At 43.1% G+C, this 21,329-nt stretch overlaps 2 protein-coding genes across 2 annotated transcripts in view; both read right to left on the bottom strand.

Moving 5' to 3' along the window:
* pias1b (protein inhibitor of activated STAT, 1b) overlaps positions 1-3,822 on the bottom strand; it is a gene marked incomplete at its 5' end in the record, with an annotated part of 39,436 nt that extends 35,614 nt beyond the window's left edge. Inside the window, one exon of the mRNA XM_080847384.1 lies at positions 3,730-3,822. Within this exon, the coding sequence (XP_080703510.1) occupies positions 3,730-3,822 (93 nt within the window). The remainder of the gene's footprint in view (positions 1-3,729) is intronic.
* Positions 3,823-12,611: 8,789 nt separating this feature from the next.
* Positions 12,612-18,622, bottom strand: skor1b (SKI family transcriptional corepressor 1b; the record flags this gene model as incomplete). The annotated part of the gene is made up of 7 exons (XM_080847587.1): positions 12,612-12,709; positions 13,580-13,645; positions 14,405-14,479; positions 14,812-14,886; positions 15,822-15,896; positions 16,023-16,128; positions 16,889-18,622. 7 exons carry the CDS (start codon positions 18,620-18,622, stop codon positions 12,612-12,614), a joined length of 2,229 nt encoding a protein of 742 aa, XP_080703713.1.
* Positions 18,623-21,329: the final 2,707 nt, after the last annotated feature.

A 21,329-nucleotide genomic window follows, 5' to 3' on the forward strand; every position in this document is an offset into this window, starting at 1 on the left:
GATATCTGCCTGGAAACCTGGAAAGGTTTTTTCTTCCATTTTTTAGGGGCTGTATCTAACACACTTCCCTGTGAAATGTGCCAAACGGAAAAGAACCCTGTAGACCAAATCCGTCCATCACATTGATTCATCCTCCACCCAAATAAATACATAAACAAACAAACAAACAAACAAACAGGTGTTTTGCGGTGGGGAACCCATGGTGGATTTGACAGGGAATGTCCCCAGAGGGATGGCTGCTTCCCCCTCGCGTGGGCAGATACGCCGCCGTGACATCATGGCTAGAGACGACAGCGAGGAGAGATCTCACACCACAACGCAAAGCAGGAGGTTGGCATTATCAAAGCTGGGTTAATTACTGGCTTGAGTGCTCACACACACACACACACACACACACACACACACACACACACACACACACACACACACACACACACACACACACACACACACACACACACACACACACACACACACACACACACACACACACACTCAACACACACACATACACACAGACACACACACACACACACACACACACACACACACACACACACACACACACACACACACACACACACACACACACACACACACACACACACAGACACACACAGACACACACAGACACACACCACGTGCGAATACTCTCCAGACAAAGCCGCAACTCAGAAAACTGCAAAAGCCTTGTTGGAGGTGCAGCTCAACGTTTTACGTTACGTGAAATGACTAAGTCTGACAATTGCACGTCCTGAAGCAATGCCCAAAACGCCTCCAGCTGTGGTTCGGTTGTTAAGGTGGGTGGTTCACACCAAGGCCAAATTAGATGTGCTAAATATAGGCTGACAGTAAGGCTCTATTCAGTCCTTCGGTCTAACTCTGCATTCACTATCTCCATCAAATGAAAATAGCTATGAAAAGACCTGAAGTCGTGAGGGGCTGATGCATGTTCATGCTGTATAGTGCAGACAGAGCAACAACCCAGGCTTAAACCATCCGTCCCATCCAATAAACAAGCGACCGTCCTCACACCATACATTCCTTCAGATGTCTAGTTATGCAAGCAATTTCACTTTTGCTTGCTGTGTGTGTGTGTGTGTGTGTGTGTGTGTGTGTGTGTGTTGCTATGAGGAAGTGCTGATCTCCACAGGAGTCTAATCTGGTGGGTGAAGACTCATAACAAACTTCCCCTCAGAGAGAGGGATCCAGTCGATTGGCCGATAGAAGGAGAGCAGCTCGACATTAGATTGTCTCTCCAAGAGGACAACGTGTCCTTAACGGGGCTCACAAACAAATGTCTAGGGCTGATGGTTTCCTAGCAGCCAGAGTTGTTCATCGCGTCACAAAATCACTGGAGAATAGTAGCCCAGGCCCAAGACAAGACAGTATATGATTAATCTAAACACTGTTGAACCACAGAATACTTGAACTGAACCTGAACGGAGCACTTCAGTCAGTGTTGCAAAGGGATGTCGGCCGCACACATGAGTCTATTGCACATAAGAAGAACTTGTACATAAGAAGCCTATGAGTTTTTTGGTTTTGTTTATTTTGTATTTCTACTCTCCGTCCTTGGTAACTCTACTAATATTGCCTAATTGTACTGTGTCTAAAAAGAGAGAGATGACTTTCTTATAATTAAGGAGCTGCTGTTACTACGTCAGAGTTTAAAAAAAAAAAAAAAAAGTGTTGTTCCATACAGATGACTCATAAACAGGTGTCACATAACTAACCCTATGTCATTATGACAAACGACACACAAACAGCCTTAAGCAGTCTAAAGCACATTGATTAAACAGCGTTATCAATAGCCAGGCAACGAGATACAGCGTAAAGTATTATAGAAAGAACCTAACCTAGTAAATCAGGACTGTGAAGGTCTGTGAAGCAAACATTATGTTACAACCCTGAAGACGACTTTTTTTACTTTAGCACTGGGTTTTCATTAGGAGTTCTTCTACAGTCACATTTAAACACAATATTAGATTTTAAAAGCGCAGCTACAACACCTTCAACTTAAAACTAACATAACAAACAAGGACAGGGTAGAGATGCTGTGTCAGTAAGTCTGTGTGTAGACACTATGCATAACAAACCTGCGGTCGACACTTAAGCACGACACAAGTGGACAAAAGGCATTACCATAAAATAGGCCTTATTGTTTTACGCTACATCCTTGAATACAGACAATGTGTGAAAAGGGGCATTTTCACATAGAACATCTCACCATTCACACCATGGGCATAAAAGTTAGGCTAATCGCTAATGTAACATTATGGCAGAAGACAACAACTCATTGTAATACAATATCCTCTTGGTACAGTGCGGTCTATCGCTATGTCAATAATAAGGCAGGTTTTTAAAAGCAAAAACATCTCCTTGGTTAACTAGAATTGTCAAGTTGATAGTGCTTTGTACGTTAGGCCGGTGTTAACAAACCTGAACAACTGATCTCACTTTCCCACCACAAAGAGGAACTTAGACAACTGAAACCTCACACATTTAGCACTGCTGCTGAGGCGAATGGATGGTAATGACAGTAACAGAAACAGAAACCTGCGTCAGGTTGGCATAGGAGTTTAGCTTAACTCTACCAGCCTTAGTACAATAAAGCATAACCCTGCATATAAGCAAACGCAAACCAAAAACCAGCACAAGTAGGACCCAACGCTTTTTCTTCTTCATTCACTTTCATCGTAGCAGCTACTAGCAGATACTACTGCCCTGACTAAACCATATATTTTCAACATTTACTCCAAATTCCGGTAAAAACAGCAACCATCTCGCCACAAAAGACTGTTTAACACACGGCTCACTATGGAGGACATAGACAGCGTAATCCTCTTGTCAACAGAACAGCATGCTCAGCTTTCGCCAGTAATATGGTAGCGTTAGGCAAAAGGTAAATAAATGTATCTAGGAACCACCCTTAAGATCGAATCACATTCGTCTAACGATGGATGCCGACATCAATAAAAATATACCCGGCTGCTGGACAAAACATTGCATATCAAATATGAATATCGTCTTCTATCACAAGTCAGGATCACACTCAGCACTTCGTGACAGAGACAGAACTAACGTTCGCTAACAACATCAAACACCTTGCACTACAGTGATTGGTCATGTCAAGTGAATCTGTAACTTCAGTTCTGTAATGTGTAACTGAGCCGATATTTCTCAATTTATTTGAGGACTAACAAGCTACCCAGCTGACTAGCCTACGCACCACCTACGAGCTACTAAGCTAACTGTCTAGAAAAGGTAACAATATCTATAATATAGACTTTCATACGCCCCATATACCTTCTTTCATTATGACAAGCGAATGATTCATGACAATGAACCGCACACTGAACCATTGTATATTCAATAACTTTAATGCTATTTAAGAATACTAAGAAGTTGGGGACTTGCTTAAACAAATAGCTGGGTTGCAAGCTGGTTGGCTAGCCCCAGTGCCTACCAGGGTTAGTTAGCTACCTAGCTACACAGCTAAGCTTCCTCAGTTAGCAAAAGCTAGCTGGCAAGCGACAGCCGACTCAACATCACAACAATAACAATGACCTCCCATGCTGTGAGTGGAACTGTTCAAAATATATTTCTGGCGCCTTACCAGAGTATCAACTGTTTTAAAGAACACCTGGAGGATTTTAGATACCACCAAGCAGACAATAGAATGACATTAAGTGATTGTATCAATAGCAATTTCGGGCTGCGCTTTACCTTCAGTTCCCCACTCTCCGCCATCTTGTTACTCTTGGCGCAGGCGTGATCAGCCCACAGCACGTGAAGGCATGCTAACGTGCTCGCGCACATATTCAAAAGAAGCGCCTTAATTTGAACAAGCAAAAGGCTTTATGCCTACGTGCACACGGAGTCTGTGTATGCAGGCTTTTATCACCATAAACTCATCATGGTACTGTTTATAAAAATAAATGTCAAGCATAGTAAGTGAGAAATGAATTACCAACCATCAAGCTTTATTAGAATGAGTTCTATATTGACTAAATCATTTGCTGAATTGGCAGTTACCAATTCATTCGGAAAAAGTGGGCCTGGCAGAGCGAGGATTAATACAATAATGTGAATGGAGATGGCAGCTTTATGCTGCGCTGCGTTCATGACACATCGGTAATTGGGTAAGTACAAGCTCAGACTTGGACAAAAAAATGAATGCTTCAAAGGTCATGCACGCGGATGTTGCTGCTGGCATCTATATCGTTTTCCAAGTTCATTAGGTGAACGCATGTTTTTCAGAAGCCTAAAGTTCCCAAAGATTACCACAGTCTTGAACACACCATTACAGCCTACTAATTGATTTGTCTGCCACATAAATTAGTCTATTTTTTTTATTCGGAAGAACGTAATGTCTGAATTAACAGTAGAGGTGGTTTGGTGTCAGGGGGACGACTATAAGCCCAGTTTAGCTTAAACTTGATGACTGATGATTTAACATGATAACTAACTTTATTTTTGTACTGCTATATTTTGTCTCCCTAACATCAGTGTCACATGGTGCAGCTAGCCTTGCTTGCAGAACCAACACACATTCACTGCGTTCAATGTGGTCTGGAAAATGTCCCTTTTTTCCCTCTAGGCTCAGTGCATGGCTAATGAGTGTGATGCCATGGTGGACTGAATGTGATTAGATCATGTCACAAACAGCTCAGAGGACTGCAAGGCAAAGATAGAGCCTTGTTGCCTTGTAAGGACACAGCCAAACCCAGAACAGAACCAGAACAGGGCCTTATTACAGCCAACCAGGACCAGAACAGGGCCCTATCACAGCCAAACCCAGAACAGAGCCCCATCACAGCCAAACCCAGAACAGAGCCCTATCACAGCCAAACCCAGAACAGAGCCCTATCACAGCCAAACCCAGAACAGAGCCCTATCACAGCCAAACCCAGAACAGAGCCCTATCACAGCCAAACCCAGAACAGGGGCCTATCACAGCCAAACCCAGAACAGAGCCCTATCACAGCCAAACGCAGAACAGGGCCCTATCACAGCCAAACCCAGAACAGAGCCCTATCACAGCCAAACCCAGTGGAGATGAGAGATGAGCCTCCATCTTTTCCTTCATTATGAGCCTGTGTGACTGTCCACTTGTGCCACCACCTTATTCACATGACCTGACAAAATCTTCTAACAGAAACAAATACTAATTGACTGATTTCATAGGAAATTATCTGAATCCGGACCTGTAGCACAGCTCCCTAAATGACCAAACAGCTGGGTTAATACCCACCTATCTCTATGGAACATTTTAAGATTATAATCTGTACAGATTTTTTTTTTTTTTAAATTTATTTTTGATCGATAGTTGAAGTGAAGAGTGGGACAGGGAATGAGAGGGAGAAGAGGTGGGGAGTGGACAGGAGAAATGACATCGGGCCAGAATCGAACCTGTGTCCTCCATGGGCATCAAGCCTGAATGTGGTCGGGGCTACTGGTTGCGCCACAGTTAGATTTTGGTTCCTATTTCTCCAAGGACACTGTCTGTTCCCCTGTGTAGAAATATGATGACGTATGAAACAGTGATAGGAAAAGCCCTTCTCCGCAAGTTCAAGGGATTGATTACTTAGGTACGTGACGTATGAAACCCAAGCCGCCTGATTCCCTGTTTTTGGTACACTGCATTTCCAAGGTGGAAATATTCAGCCATGGCGTTGACTGCTTATTCCGTTCATGATATGTTGTGTATCATGTAAAAAACACTGTAGGACATACTAACAAGGTTCAAAACTTTGAGGACGGAGGGTCTTTAAAGTAACACTATGCAGCAATTTGACACTTTTTGAGGTATGGTTTTATAGGCAGCTAGTTTTGGTACCATCCTCAAATTCATTTTGATAACATATGGTCATGTGAAGGACAGATAAACACCTGTGTCTTTCTCACTAGCTATCCAGGATATGCCCTATGTAGTTCTGTGTTCCGGGATAGAACACCCTGCAAAAAATGGAAGAAAAGCTTTCACAGCATGATATTGCTATACTGCCAAAGGACATCAGCTAGTGTGTTGGCACGCTTCTATCGGTGTCAACTGGGCTGTTGGTGGTGTGTGCAAGGTTTTTGCATGCCTTTTAGGTAGTAAGCTTGCTAGTTTAGTAACAGAACTCCTTATAGATAGATAAATTGATTCTTTTTTAATCCTGAGGGAAATGTAGGTCATCCAGTAGCAAAAATCACATACATATAGGGAGAACATGTTCACAAGGAGTGGGGTGTTTACAAGTACAGGAATAAATCTGACCCTATAGAAGGGTGTGCATTGGTTGCGACAGTGTTGATGTCCACGGGGAAAGTGTTCTTGTGCTGCAAGTGTGAATAGTGCAAAGAGATAGTGTTCATGTGCTTGTGTGGATAGTGCAAAGATAGAGTTCTTGTGTTTGTTGTTGTGTGTGGATAGTGCAAAGAGATATAAGTATTAAAGTCTGTGCAAGGGGCTAGTATAGCCAGTAAAGGGATGGACAGTGGGGTGGAATATAATGAGATGAGAAGAGAAGGGGATTGTTGCTTCTTTAAAGCAGTTGCTAGTACTGCAGTGTGTTGGGGCTGCTTTAAAGCTAGTTGCTAGTACTGCAGTGTGTTGGGGCTGCTTTAAAGCTAGTTGCTGGTACTGCAGTGTGTTGGGGCTGCTTTAAAGCACTTGCTAGTATTGCAGTGTGTTGGGGCTGCTTTAAAGCACTTGCTAGTACTGCAGTGTGTTGGGGGTGGCTAACAGAACTTGTTGTTGTTGCTTTAAAGCACTTGCTAGTACTGCAGTGTGTTGGGGGTGCTTTAAAGCACTTGCTAGTACTGCAGTGTGTTGGGGGTGGCTAACAGAACTTGTTGTTGTTGCTTTAAAGCACTTGCTAGTACTGCAGTGTGTTGGGGGTGCTTTAAAACACTTGCTAGTACTGCAGTGTGTTGGGGCTGCTTTAAAGCAGCTGCTAGTACTGCAGTGTGTTGGGGCTGCTTTAAAGCAGCTGCTAGTACTGCAGTGTGTTGGGGGTGCTTTAAAACACTTGCTAGTACTGCAGTGTGTTGGGGCTGCTTTAAAGCAGCTGCTAGTACTGCAGTGTGTTGGGGGTGCTTTAAAGCAGCTGCTAGTACTGCAGTGTGTTGGGGGTGCTTTAAAACACTTGCTAGTACTGCAGTGTGTTGGGGGTGCTTTAAAGCACTTGCTAGTACTGCAGTGTGTTGGGGGTGGCTAACAGAACTTGTTGTTGTTGCTTTAAAGCACTTGCTAGTACTGCAGTGTGTTGGGGGTGCTTTAAAACACTTGCTAGTACTGCAGTGTGTTGGGGCTGCTTTAAAGCAGCTGCTAGTACTGCAGTGTGTTGGGGGTGCTTTAAAACACTTGCTAGTACTGCAGTGTGTTGGGGCTGCTTTAAAGCAGCTGCTAGTACTGCAGTGTGTTGGGGGTGCTTTAAAGCAGCTGCTAGTACTGCAGTGTGTTGGGGCTGCTTTAAAGCAGCTGCTAGTACTGCAGTGTGTTGGGGCTGCTTTAAAGCAGCTGCTAGTACTGCAGTGTGTTGGGGCTGCTTTAAAGCAGCTGCTAGTACTGCAGTGTGTTGGGGCTGCTTTAAAACACTTGCTAGTACTGCAGTGTGTTGGGGCTGCTTTAAAGCAGCTGCTAGTACTGCAGTGTGTTGGGGGTGCTTTAAAGCTAGTTGCTAGCACTGCAGTGTGTTGGGGGTGGGTCAACAGAACCTCTGGGTGAGAGACTGTTGCATGGCTACCCAGCATGCATTGGGTGTTGTGTTGTTATGTTGCCTGTGCTGAAGCGGTCAGGTTGTGTATCCCTTGTGTGTATCACTTTTGTGTTTAGTCGAAGTGTGAATGATTGTTTTCATCTTTTATATCTGAAATCTTGTCGTCTGTGTGTTATGGTGTTAAATAACGGTGCTAGTCGTGTGAATGTATGTTAGTTTTATGTTACATGTCCGGCGTTAATGTGTCGGAACAGGTGGCCTGATCCACTGCAGTCCCCATCCCCATGGTCACTTGTGAGCGCCACGATGTGGAGGAAAAGATAACTGCAGGTAACTGTTGCTGGCCAGAGAAGTGAACATCCGTTCTGGTCGGCTGACCTGACATCTGGACCTGTTGGACAGGTGGGGGGCCAAAGTGGGTGTGCCCATGGGTGCCTGTTTCTGACCTCCACATAATCACTGCTCAAAGAAGGTCCGCCGTGTCACCGCCGCCAGCAGAGGGTCCACCGCATCACCGGTGCTAGCCAGAGTGTCGTCTGCGTCGCCGCCACCAGCCAGAGGGTCATACCACCCAAAAACCAAGCACCACTACTTCCAGTGGCCCAGCCCCCCCAACACCAGGCCCCTATACTTAAGTGGCCCAGACCCAACACCTTAGGAACTTTCTGGAGAAGCGGTTTTCCTGCCCTTCACTGTTCCACGAGCCTCTGTGGCTGCCAAGGCTTGTGAGTGTGCTGGAGGCGACCCTGTCCTGATCTTACTCCTAACACCTCGGGGACCTTGTTGTGGGTTTCTGGGGACAACTAGCCGTTTGGGGCGGGAGGTGTGGGTGACACCCAGTAGGTATAGCGTCCCAGCATGCATCGGTGTGGTGTTTGTGCTCTAGCGGTCATTGTTGTGTATCCCTTTTGTGTCGAAGTGTGTGTGTGGTCGTTTTTCTTTTTGTCTGTGTCATGCTGTGGATAGTCTATTATGTTAGTTTTATGCTATCTGTACGCCGTTAATGTGTTCGTTAACGTGAATGGTGACCTCCCCCCCTGTTGTGCCATAAGTGCGTGTGTGTGTAAGTGTGGTTTATTGTGTGACAGAATAAAAGTGTATGTGTAACTGTGGTTTAGAGTGTGTCAGAATAAAAGGCTTCCAGCCTAAACAAAAGCAATACTGCCAACTTGTCACTTCAAAAGAGCCCAAAGATCCTACACTACTTACAAGATTCTAACAAAGAAAGAGAAACTATCTATATAAGTAATCCTTTAAAGAAGCAGAAGCTATCATGTGAGCACTATTTGCTCTGTAGTGATGTTTCGATCACAAAGGCCCTGACCACCCTCAGCTTGATGCCTTTCTTCGCTCTTGTTGCTTGTGTCTCATGTGGGCATTGTACCGCAGAGGTAAAAAAAGCAGAAGTTACAGATCATAGCAGTGACTCATCCAGGACCAGGTTTCTCTTCTGCTTCTAGCTAGCCTTTGCAAACGCCACTGTGTGAGTTGCAGTGATTGGACCTATGGCTGGAAACCCCACTAACTTCAGATTTCTTATCACTGATCTCTGTTAACACAATAACATTGGAAACTGGAGATCTAGACTGAAAAAAAAATCACTTTAGTTTGGTAAATGTATGCATGGCATTGGATGGTAGAAATGTCAGAAAGACGCTTTATTCGAAAATGTTATAAGGAAGTGATCTCAACCTGTTACGTGGTTTCAGGACTACAGGTCCTCACCCACACCTCTCACTTGTGTTTTTCAGTATTAGTGTGTTGTGTTGATCTTAAAGGGGAGGTTTGTGTTGATCTTAAAGGTGAGGTTTGTGTTGATCTTAAAGGTGAGGTGTGTGTTGTGTTGATCTTAAAGGTGAGGTGTGTGTTGTGTTGATCTTAAAGGTGAGGTGTGTGTTGTGTTCATCTTAAAGGTGAGGTGTGTGTTGTGTTCATCTTAAAGGGGAGGTGTGTGTTGTGTTCATCTTAAAGGTGAGGTGTGTGTTGTGTTCATCTTAAAGGTGAGGTGTGTGTTGTGTTGATCTTAAAGGTGAGGTGTGTGTTGTGTTGATCTTAAAGGTGAGGTGTGTGTTGTGTTGATCTTAAAGGGGAGGTGTGTGTTGTGTTGATCTTAAAGGGGAGGTGTGTGTTGTGTTCATCTTAAAGGGGAGGTGTGTGTTGTGTTCATCTTAAAGGGGAGGTGTGTGTTGTGTTCATCTTAAAGGTGAGGTGTGTGTTGTGTTCATCTTAAAGGTGAGGTGTGTGTTGTGTTGATCTTAAAGGTGAGGTGTGTGTTGTGTTGATCTTAAAGGTGAGGTGTGTGTTGTGTTGATCTTAAAGGTGAGGTGTGTGTTGTGTTCATCTTAAAGGTGAGGTGTGTGTTGTGTTCATCTTAAAGGGGAGGTGTGTGTTGTGTTCATCTTAAAGGTGAGGTGTGTGTTGTGTTCATCTTAAAGGTGAGGTTTGTGTTCATCTTAAAGGTGAGGTTTGTGTTCATCTTAAAGGTGGGGTTTGTGTTGATCTTAAAGGTGAGGTTTGTGTTGATCTTAAAGGTGAGGTTTGTGTTGAGCTGGATGTTTTTTGTCTGCCTGTTCATGACGAGTTGGGCTGTTCCTCTGAGTTGGCTCCTCATAGAGATCTGGGACCAACTTCCTGTGTAATTAAAAATGTGTTGATTTAAAAGTTAAATTAATAACTTATTTTCAAGAACTGCTATTTTTCAATGAGTGAATGAGGTTTCAGATCTTTGTTATTCTAGGGCTTTGGGTCTTGAAATAGAATACAAATTAGTGGATGCAGCATTTCTGTGATAGTGTGATATTCAATATTCACCAGAAGGTGGCGATATAATACTGTTTACGATAGCACAGCATTGTGTTGGTTTTGCTTTTTCAGCTTTATGTTTGAGGACAAGTTGATTTGGTCTGATTTTCTGATTTGTGGATGGGATATCAGCAATAGTTTCAGGTTGCAGATTTCTCTCTCTCTATTTCTCTCTCTCCCTCTCTCTGCTACTTCTCTTAAAAAACAACTGCTAGCATACTTTTGGAACCTTTCATGTACATTCATGTACTGATATACTCTCGATAAACAAAAGAAATCGTTTTTACATTAAGAGGGTTATGTGTAGACCTACATGCGTACATTAGTAGCCTACTTCCAAATCGACGACCTAGATTGGTGCGACTGAAGAAGGCATTTCTATTATAGTGCGCAATTTAAAGATTGTACTGTAGATGTCGCTCTTGTATCGTTTTGGACCTGTAGCCTACAGGTGGCCGTTTGTTTAATTCACGGTTTTATTGGTGACCATTTTTTTTAATGTATGTACTATGTAGTCATTTTATTGATGGCGTCTATCAAAGAATGTTGTGTTCCACCTAAAACAACCATCAGTACCTAACATAGGGGGCCTCATTAAGACATTTTGACACAGTCGCTTGTCTTACAAGCGAGACAGCCTACAAATCCAAGCACATTGAATAACTGCGCCGCCGCCGCACATTCCTCAGGGCTGTGGAATGCCTGGAGTTGTCACTTTCTAAAGGTAAAAAGCCTGCTATGCTGAAAGGGTTTTAAAACCTACCTCTCTCACTTACTCTGGCTTCCATGAGAGGACTGGATTTCAGGCATTAACAGCTCATGACTTGTAGTTTGAAGCACTTAGGTAGCCTATTGTACACTCATAGCCTAGGAGAAGTTCCATTGATACCGAATGGCTTCATCGGTTGTCTCTCGGATCGCTCAGAAAGCCAAGTGCATTCCGCAAAAACGCACGTATGAAATCTCCACTGACTGAGTAAATTGGGCTAAAAGTGGATATTCTGTGAGGTATGCCTTTTGTCATTGTGCCAGTCCTGGTATGATACTAATGATGATTTAATAAGCATTAAGCTTAATGTCTGTAATTAGACAAGCAATACTAGGCTACTTGAACAAGTGAATACCAGTGTTATCTTATCTTTTAATATCAATTCATATATTATTTTATTTTATTTACAGTTCCTGAATAAAAGCTTGCATGTATCTATGAATGTAAAAAAAAAAAATGATAAAGCCTGCTAGTCGTTAAGTCACCAATGAAAATAAATAGTAACCAGGTATTTCCAAAGAGCATATTTTAATACACATTTGAATCAGTTGGGTTGCCTGTTTAAAGTGCTTTACATTCATATTATACAAAGTTGCAGATGACGACAAAAGACAGCGATGGGGAAAAATAAATAAGATTAAATAAAAATGTAAAAATACATAAATAACTAAACCACCTATTTAGATTGCTCTAACATTCCACCAACAAAAAAAGTGTCACAGGATACAGAAATATAGATATACGTTTATGTATATTTTCAGATGCATTGCACATAGCCACTTCATATATAAACAGATTTCTAGAGGTGACGGGTGTTCTTTGTTCAGTGTGTTCCACTGTGGAAGCCTTCAGCTTCATATATAGATTATACAAATACTTACATTGTGTCTGAAAAACAAGTCTCGGTTTCTGTCTCTCACAATGAACTGAGCTGGGCTTTAACACAAGGTCTGGAGCTATAACACTAATGGACACACATCTGTCCTTCTACAGATATCTTCTTGGACTGTTGACCATTGCACTGTTGTATTGTATTGTTTTGCACTGTTGTTTTGTGTTGTATATTTTGAGTAATATGTGTAAGCACAGTGAGAGCCACTGCACCAAGACATAATTCCTTGTTTGTGCAAACTAACTTGGCCAATAAAAAACTGATTCTGATATCAACGGGTGCGGTGCGCCGTGGCGTGGCTGGGGTTAGGTGTGGTTCCGGCTGAAAATCAGTGGCGGTTTCCAGGCAGGAAGGTTCCTCTCCCACGCGGCGGCCCACCACCCGGATGTCTGGTTCCTGAGGCGGGCAGGGGTTCCGGGGGTTCCGTTGGTTCCGCTGGTCAGGGGGGCAGCAGGGGGGGCTTGTAGGTGCAGGTTCCAGTACAGTGGCGCGGGGTCAGCATCTTACAGGAGAAATGGTGCAACGCGTCGTGAGCTTCTAGGAAGAAAGTGGTTGCTCTTGGTTACTCATAAGAGAACCTTAAGAGGGCTTATTAATCTGAGACACGTGTGTCTAGAAAGAGCTCTGATTAAGTGTGTGTGTGTGTGTGTGGGGGGGGCTCTACTAGCCTGGAGGTGGCTGAAGGCTCCACATCACACATATAGCACAGCGGCCATTATGTAAGCACACATCACATATTTAGCACAGCGCTCATTATGCACACACACACACACACACACACACACACACACACACACACACACACACACACACATCCTTGGGAGACAAAAACAGGATGTGGCTCTAATTCAAGGGTAAGAAATAAAAAAAATGATCTCATGGCAACTTTGTCCAGCCAAATTCCATCAGATTTCATGAAGAACGGGTCACTGCTGTTCCTCTAATATTGCAGAATGGATGTCCATTAATATCCCCATCAGATTGTATTAAGTACAGGGCACTGGTGTTCCTCTAATATTGCAGAATGGATGTCCATTAATATCCCCATCAGATTGTATTAAGTACAGGGCACTAGTGTTCCTCTAATATTGCAGAATGGATGTCCATTAATATCCCCCATGAGAGGAACTGTTGTCGTCACTATTGTCATCTCCGTTTGGATAGAACCTAACACTACATATTTTGGAGTAACCTAGCAGACGCCATGATAAAACTGGGCTAGCTGTCGCCATGGTAAAGCTGAGCTAGCTGTCGCCATGGTAAAGCTGAGCTAGCTGTCGCCATGGTAAAGCTGGGCTAGCTGTCGCCAAGGTAAAGCTGGGCTAGCTGACGCCATGCTAAAGCTGGGCTAGCTGTCGCCATGGTAAAGCTGGGATACTGATCTCCACCAGCGGAGTTAGCCATTACCTTTTAACTTCTGCTGAATAGCAAAACGAGCCTTTCTCTCATGGTCCAACTCGCTGCATAGAGTATCTAAGCAGGGGAAACAGAGGAGAACTCAGGGATGAGATCAACTAATAAGGAATATAATTTAATATATAATCATGCGTAATATATATAAATATGTCTGTTTTTAGTGGCATGGCCCTTGCACTATGTGCTACAATTTTGTTCTTCTCTGTCCTTTAGTGTGTAATCATGGATGACAACCAAAAACATTTGTTTGATAATCTGAGGAAAAAAAATAAAAAATTGCCTTCATTTTATCTCCATTTATGCCTCCCTTAATTTAGTTTGCTTTGTGGAGTTCATTCATTAAGAGGAAAATATCAGCCCCAGATAAATTAGTTTGCTTTGTGGAGTTCATTAATTAAGATGAAAATATCAGCCCTGGATAAATTCGTTTTGTGTTGATAATTATCTACACCAATGAGGTGCATAAACTGATCTCTGATTCTCACTAAAAAATCAAATATTAACCTTCACTTTTTGTTTCCTTTTGGTTTCTCTTTTCATTAAGTCACTGCTTTTTAATTGTATTATTTCGTTAAATACACCCATACTCGTGTAAGGTCATAATTTCAAATAGGCTACATAATAAAACATTTAAAATAAAAAAACACGATTTTTTTTTTTTTAACACTGGTGTCACAAACCAAGGTTGTAGGCTGTTGAAACTCCCATAGAAATTCAATGTAATTTATAATAGTAACTTTATCCTCCAGGATTTCATTGGAAAGAGTGGCAGGCAATGTGATCCAGCTCCCAGTAAATTCCAGTTGTGTCTCTCACCTCGAACTATCTGCAGCTGCTGAACCATCTCCTCCCGGTAGGACAGTTCTCTCTTCATCTGGTCTTGGAAATTATCTGAGGAGCAAATAGAACAATCATTACAACAAAGTTCCATAAAGTTCCCGCTAAATGCCTTTCCTACAGAGGTCCAAATGATAACGCTGATTGTCACTCTACTTCACTGCAAACACCTAAGACCTGAAGTAAAATCTTATCTATCGCCTTAGTTTAATTTATTCATAGTTTAATGTATTCATTATAATGTGATAAAATACATGGAAATTGAATTTACAATACCAATTAATAATCGGCGAATTAGCCTTAGCAACCCATAAGACTTTGGTGACATGTATGATTCTTGTGTTAAAGGCCACTTTTAAAGACTTAAAGTCAGAAATGGGTCACACCTTTCAAAGTTTGGAATTCACGCTCCAGTTTCTTACGAAGCTCCACCTGCTCAACTAGTTGTTTCTGCAAGTCCTCTGTGAAAATACAAGGGGAAATTTAATTTTTTAAATAGTTTTTCACTTCGTTTTCCTCCATAGCCTATCCAAACCATTTGTCCAGTTAAATTACAAATGGCCAAAACCTTAAAGAGCATCAACCCCATCTACTTACACGTGTTGATGTGTAATATTACATTTAGTAATTTAACTTGATATACCATTCCTTTTTAATAACCAAATACAACACCTATAATGATATAGGCTAATCAAAATAAATGTATTTTTAATTGACATCGCAAATGTGTATTTGGTATGGTATTTTGTTAAATATGGCACTTTATTTAATTTTTTGGTGAACTCTTTACACATTAAGTTCTGTCTGAAATGCAAAGACACCCACTGCTCTATTTCGGCTGTAAGTACATATTAAACTCTTGGGTACATGTGGGTGCGCCTGATGGCTGCATGGGTTAAAGACTTCTCCTTGTGTAAGTAGGTCCATTTGCTAAATCTAGTAATTGAAGATTTAATCGGTGGCATTTGGACCTTTTGCCCGTCCATTCCTTAGCGGCCTAAATCGGATAATCTTGCCTTCGGCCATATTTACAACTACTTAGCTGGGTCGTGGAGTGAATTCAAGAGGCTCGCCGTGCGTATTATCTCTGGGGATTGTCCAGCTTAACTGGAAACGAGATTTGCTGCCAAAGTTAAGTGACCTGGGTTCACCTCTAGCTCCGTTGTTTAATGGCGTTTACATCACTATGTAGGCCAGTAAGAGTTTTAAGTTCAGTTTTCCACTACCAACAAAGAAAATAGTACGCGTAGTGTTCTTCAATAGACTCGTGAATAAAACGTTGGTGACAAACGAACCGAAAGTTGGATTGAGATTCATGAAAAGAAAAATGCAATGCTATGATAAGTCAATAAATCTATTCTAACAAGCATCAAAGGTAGGCTCACAAACCCCTTACCTTTGGCCATGCTTCCTATATCTCTATTGCCGATCAGCGAGGCACGTCCACCGTCACAGCGGGTCGTCTCCTCACCTGAGTAAAAGGTTAACGGATGAATTTCATTCCACAATGACAGCTCTAGATTTGGCCAGTTGTTTGGGTGAGATGACAAGAGAGAGAGAGAGGAGGATGGATGGACGGATGGAGACACTGACTCACCTGCATCGTGCTCTCTTTGGTTTCCGTCTGACAGGGCGCCATGGTCTTGGTGGAAACTTTTCGGTTCGATTTCGTCCACAGTAGAGGACGGCTCCTCCTCGCGTGTCTCTATAACGTGCACATTCGAACACAATTAACATACATTATGACCTGTTTTTTTTTTTTTAACATGCACAATAAATTATGTATAATAATTTGAAGACGGTGACCCCCTACCATTTGATTCCCGAGGATTGCGTTGGTAATTAACTGATGATCCAAATGTACACGGGGTGCTCAATCGTTGTACGTGGCCGTCTCTTTCATTTGCATACACCTGTAAAAAATCACAATACATAGGGAAAAAAATATAATTATCTTAGTGCTTAGAGAGGGCTATTTCCAATTTCAACTCCCCTTCTCTCTCTCTCTCTCTCGCGTGAAATACACCACCCAGGCGACCTGTTTCAAATGATCCCCAATCCACAGAATGAATATCATGCGTCCCCGTGACCCAATTAAAATAAATTAAAGTTGTATTTCTCATTATTGCAGATAACCCTCTAGACATCAGAAGACTGCATTTAAGGCGGCATGAAATAGAACTCTTTACGTTTCTCGTGCGCACTTTAATTTCAAGGGATCATACAATTACATTTTGTTGAAGCGTGTTCCTGTCCATGTTTTTTAACGTTTAAATTGGTCATTTTTATTCATATTGGTTACTGTAAGTATTATTATTCATGAGCTATGACAAAGTAGACAAACAATAAATCAGCAAATCTGAAAAAAAAATGTTTCACACATAACCTTTTAGGTGTCTTTCTTTCTCTCTCTCTCTCCCTCTCCCTCTCTCTCTCTCTCTCTCTATCTCTTTGTGTACATACCTCGTATATCGCTGCATTTCTGTTGGTTTCTATTGGCAGTTGTTTGCTCTCTCTGTCAGCTTCTGTAGACCGCGCCTCGCTCGATTTGGTCCTGTCAACCTCTGACTCCGCGCCCCTCACGACCACATCTTGAGTTGTAGAGCCAAGGGGGCTCTGATGACCGTCACCTGACAGGGGGAAAGAGTCCTCCTCCTCCTCCTGGGCCTTGTTTGACTCCACGTCCACATCCGGGTCATCCGCGCTGTCCACATCCGGAGAGACCGACCTGTAACTTGAACTTTCGCTCAGGATATCAGGTGACAGGTAGCCAGACCGAGCCCCTGCGTACGACCCTCTGTTTCCGTACAGCTTGGCGATGCTCTCCGTGTCTTTCACCACAGGTCTGAAAGCCGATACGTAGCTCATCTTGCGAGGAGTGTCGGCCGCTCCATCTACCGAGCGGCTGTCATCTCCAGACTTGTCATCTTCGATGCGGATGGACTGTGTGCTTGAGCATCGCTCACTGCTGTCTAAACCGCTCTCCTTGGGTGTGTGTGCGCCTCGGTCATTTGGCTCCGAGACGTCAACTTCACTTGGTCTGGGGCACAGTAGCTCCGAGGGCGGTTTAGGGTGTGACTGGGAGTAGGGCGGCATGGAGAGGCCGCCGGTTGTGGGCCAAAACATGGGAAACGATGGATAGCCACTGTCTTTCGTCCCGGGCCAAAACATACCTGAAAGGTTCGTTTTATTAGGCTCTCCCATCACCATGCCGTCCTCTTTCTTTTGACACAGTCCAAAAGCAGGGAATCCGTAGGGGTGGGGGAAGAGCGGTGGCGGGAGCTTCTGCAGCATCCCGAAGCCTTTGCTGGGCACTGGGATAACGGGGTAGCTGCGCATGCTGGTTGGAACCACCCCGGCCTGATCGTCCTCGCATCTCATGGCTTTGTGTGGAACCTCGGGAGACTCTCTGTGGGGCTGTCCACGGGGTCCGGGGGCTTTGGACGGGGAAGACCTCCCTGGCCCAATGGATGGCAGCGTCCTTTTGCGGCTGCCGCCATTGAACATGGCCTTGACATCTTCCCAAGCGTGTGTCACATCGTCAGCTGAACCTTTGTCGGATAATTTGAGGTGACGTCTCCACGAATTAAAGTTAGCCGCATCGGGCTGTGTGTACTTAGATTCTGGAGTGCGATGCGAGTGGAATATGAATTTGTTTGGAGAGAAATACATGTTACAAAACGAACATTTTATACATTTAGCTCTAGAGCTGTTGTACCGAGCTGGAATGAAGCTACCCCGACTTCCCCAAGCGCATTCATGGGTTACGTCAAAGGCGAAATTTTCAGGTAATTTTGGCGGTGCGTGAGCCCCGAGAAAAGATTTACACAGCCTTTCTGCCTCGCGCTTGGTGATCATCCCGCAACGCCGGGAGGATATAGGCATAGCCCCCGCGCGCCGGAGGATCTCGAGCTGGACTGGCGTGCACTGCACGCAGGTGATACCAAGGGCCACGCGTCGGTTGTGTATCTCGTTGTAGCTGTAGTGCTTCAGAAGGGTGTTGGATATTTGGGCAAGACAGAGTCTCTCTTGGCCATCTATGACTAGACAGACTATGGGTATTCCATACAGAGAGGTCTCGCTGACTTGGTTGGGCTTCAGCACCGGGCCAGAGTAGGATTGCAGCTCTGGTTGCTTGGAAGGCGGGGAGCAGCTGGAGTCTCGTGCGGCTGGCAGCTGACTCGGAAGTGATTCCATTCCTGGAAACCTGTGAACAGCGAATATGACATGAGTCAATCCAGTCGTGAGGTAAAACATCCAATATTACATGAGTCAATCCAGTCATGAAGTAAAACATCGAATATTACATGAGTCAATCCAGTCGTGAGGTAAAACATCGAGTATTACATGAGTCAATCCAGTCATGAGGTAAAACAGCGAATATTACATGAGTCAATCTAGTCATGAGGTAAAACATCCACGTGAGAACGTCTCCCCCCCCTTTTTCTTTGTAAAATTATGGACCTGACGAAATTATTGTGTATTCTGCACATTGTTTTTGTCCTGTAATTAGGCTTATACAATAGGCCTATACAGTCACCATGAATAATATATGCAACGCCAAGCATATAATAAAAATAACAACAACAATAATTATAATTATAATAATAACAATGTGTTGCAATGTGTTATAGCAATAATTACCTTAAAGCAATTCATTGTACTCTCAATATATTATTTTTAAGATAATGAATCCAAATCACATATTGAATCTGAATCAGGCTTTTACAAACTTTTAAATTCTAAGCTGTCCATTAAATGGTTTTAACGCTGAGGTCCCCCCGTCAATTGGCAAGAGGTCCCCCCGTCAATTGGCAATTTCCCCGCACGAATTTTTTGGCAAATCACTTTCCCTGTCGTGGTTTGTTATGTGCACAAGCAGTGTGAGCTTTGCTCATGATTTATTCCTAGAAAGCAACCAACCTTACTTTGACTCTTGAAACTGAATCGAGTCAACAAAAGACGGTAAGGCGCAGCAGGGAAATATAGCCGACTTTGAACGATGCCAAAGAGCTTAAGCAAAAGGTAAGACGCGCTAAGCTGCTTTCATTGTAATTACCAAGGTTTATCCTTGCCTAAAACATTTAAACAGTTGAAAAAACACTAAAGTATAATTAAGGCGATTCAAAAGGAGCTTCGTGTTTAAATTGGCATCATGAATAATAGCCAACACAATAGATTTTTATTTTAGAGATAGTCTATTTTTATCATGCATTATTCGATCTTTAAATATGCCTATATAAATTACCGATAAATATAAAACTTCAGTCTATTTCTTAAGCATAATAGAAGGTGATGTATCATGGTTTTACTGAAAGATATATATTACACCTTTCCTACTTTAAGCTATTATGTCTTTACTTCACACATAGAGATAAACATAATCACAGTTATAAAGAAACATAAAAAAAACAGTTCTTGCTAAAACACCTTTAGAAAACTTAAACTCACCTTTTAACTGAGTCAGAACGCAGCAGTTTTTGAACAGTCGATATAAACACAAACTCAAGTTGGCGACGAAATTCTTGTGGAGACGCTATAATCTACAGTGGACAGTCCTGTTGTCGATTAAGTGACAGAAATGATGTCTGTTTCGGTGCCTTCTTGCGAAGTAGTTGTGTGTTTTCTCAGAGGTGCGTGTGGACGTGCATCCTCCTCAAGGCTTTCTGGCGAGAGTGAGGAGTGCTGGAGGAGTGACCGTGGGTAGGCAGTGCACACACACACACACACACACGCAACCACTGAAGACTTTCCGCGGCGATCAAGTGACAGCTAAAGTAATAGCGAGGCACTCCCACTTAGCTCGAGCATATTTACATGAACTGTTTGCCTACGGGACCGACGGAAAGCACACTCGCTGCTGTCATATGTTATTTTCATCACGTGATCTTTTGAAGAAAGATGCTCTGTATGAGTACGCGCGTGTGTGTGCGCGAGCGTGCGTTTGGCAAGTGGGATAATCTTACGGTATGGTATAAATAAGGGTCAGTCATTGAAACAACATGTATTTACATGTATTGTTTCTTACTTTGGCCGGTTCATTTTGATTTATATTCGTTTTACATAGTATTTAGTTTTATGCTGTTGATAATTGTGTTTTTGAGCGCCCAATGTGTCCCACCAGTTGGTTTGAAGACGGAAAAAATATCTGACAACGCATTTAGCCTGTGCTTTCTCCTAAATTAAAAATATTTGAAGGGGCTAAACAAGCTGATTTGTTATTTCAGGTAGGAAGACCATTATTCCCGTGCGCTACACCTGTTTGCCTTCAGCTCCCAGTTCAACCTTCATAGCACTCGGGAGTTGGTCGACCACACACGTCCTGGCAAGAACAGGCAGCGTGAACAAAGCGTCTGATATGTGTAAGCACCAGCCCGAGGTAAGCGGTTGAGTGATATGGCCGCGTTAACTATTCATAAGTATTTATAGCCCGATCAATGACCGCCGGCTCACCCCGCGCTGTCCCGTGCAGGGCTAGGCTTTCGAAATCTAGCTGCACCGTTACAGTTTCCGGACTGAAGTTTCAGGTAGGAACGCAGTAGTTGACTAGCAGGAGAGAGAAGTTTTAACGCGTTCGCAGCCAAGCCCCGAGCAAATTTCAGTCGACACCTTAAGGGGAATGTTTTGTTGTTCTCGTGAAGGACTCGTTTCTGAAAAAAAAGATGCGTCATTGTAAAATTAAATACCTCAATTCTGACTATGATGTGAAACTGACCAATCAGAGGTCACGGTGCCGTAAGTCGCCTAGGGTGTTTTCATTTATCCAATCCATCAAAGTTAAATAAATGCACGTATTGTTATTGAAATTAAGTCTTGGTGTCGCCCCAAGAATCACTTTCACGGTGACAGTTCAGATGTTGCGCCGACCGCACGTGTTCCAGTTCTCACGGACTGACTTCATAGT

The sequence above is a fragment of the Sprattus sprattus genome, assembly GCF_963457725.1.
Source record: "Sprattus sprattus genome assembly, chromosome: 11".
NCBI classification, from domain to species: Eukaryota; Metazoa; Chordata; class Actinopteri; order Clupeiformes; family Clupeidae; genus Sprattus; species Sprattus sprattus.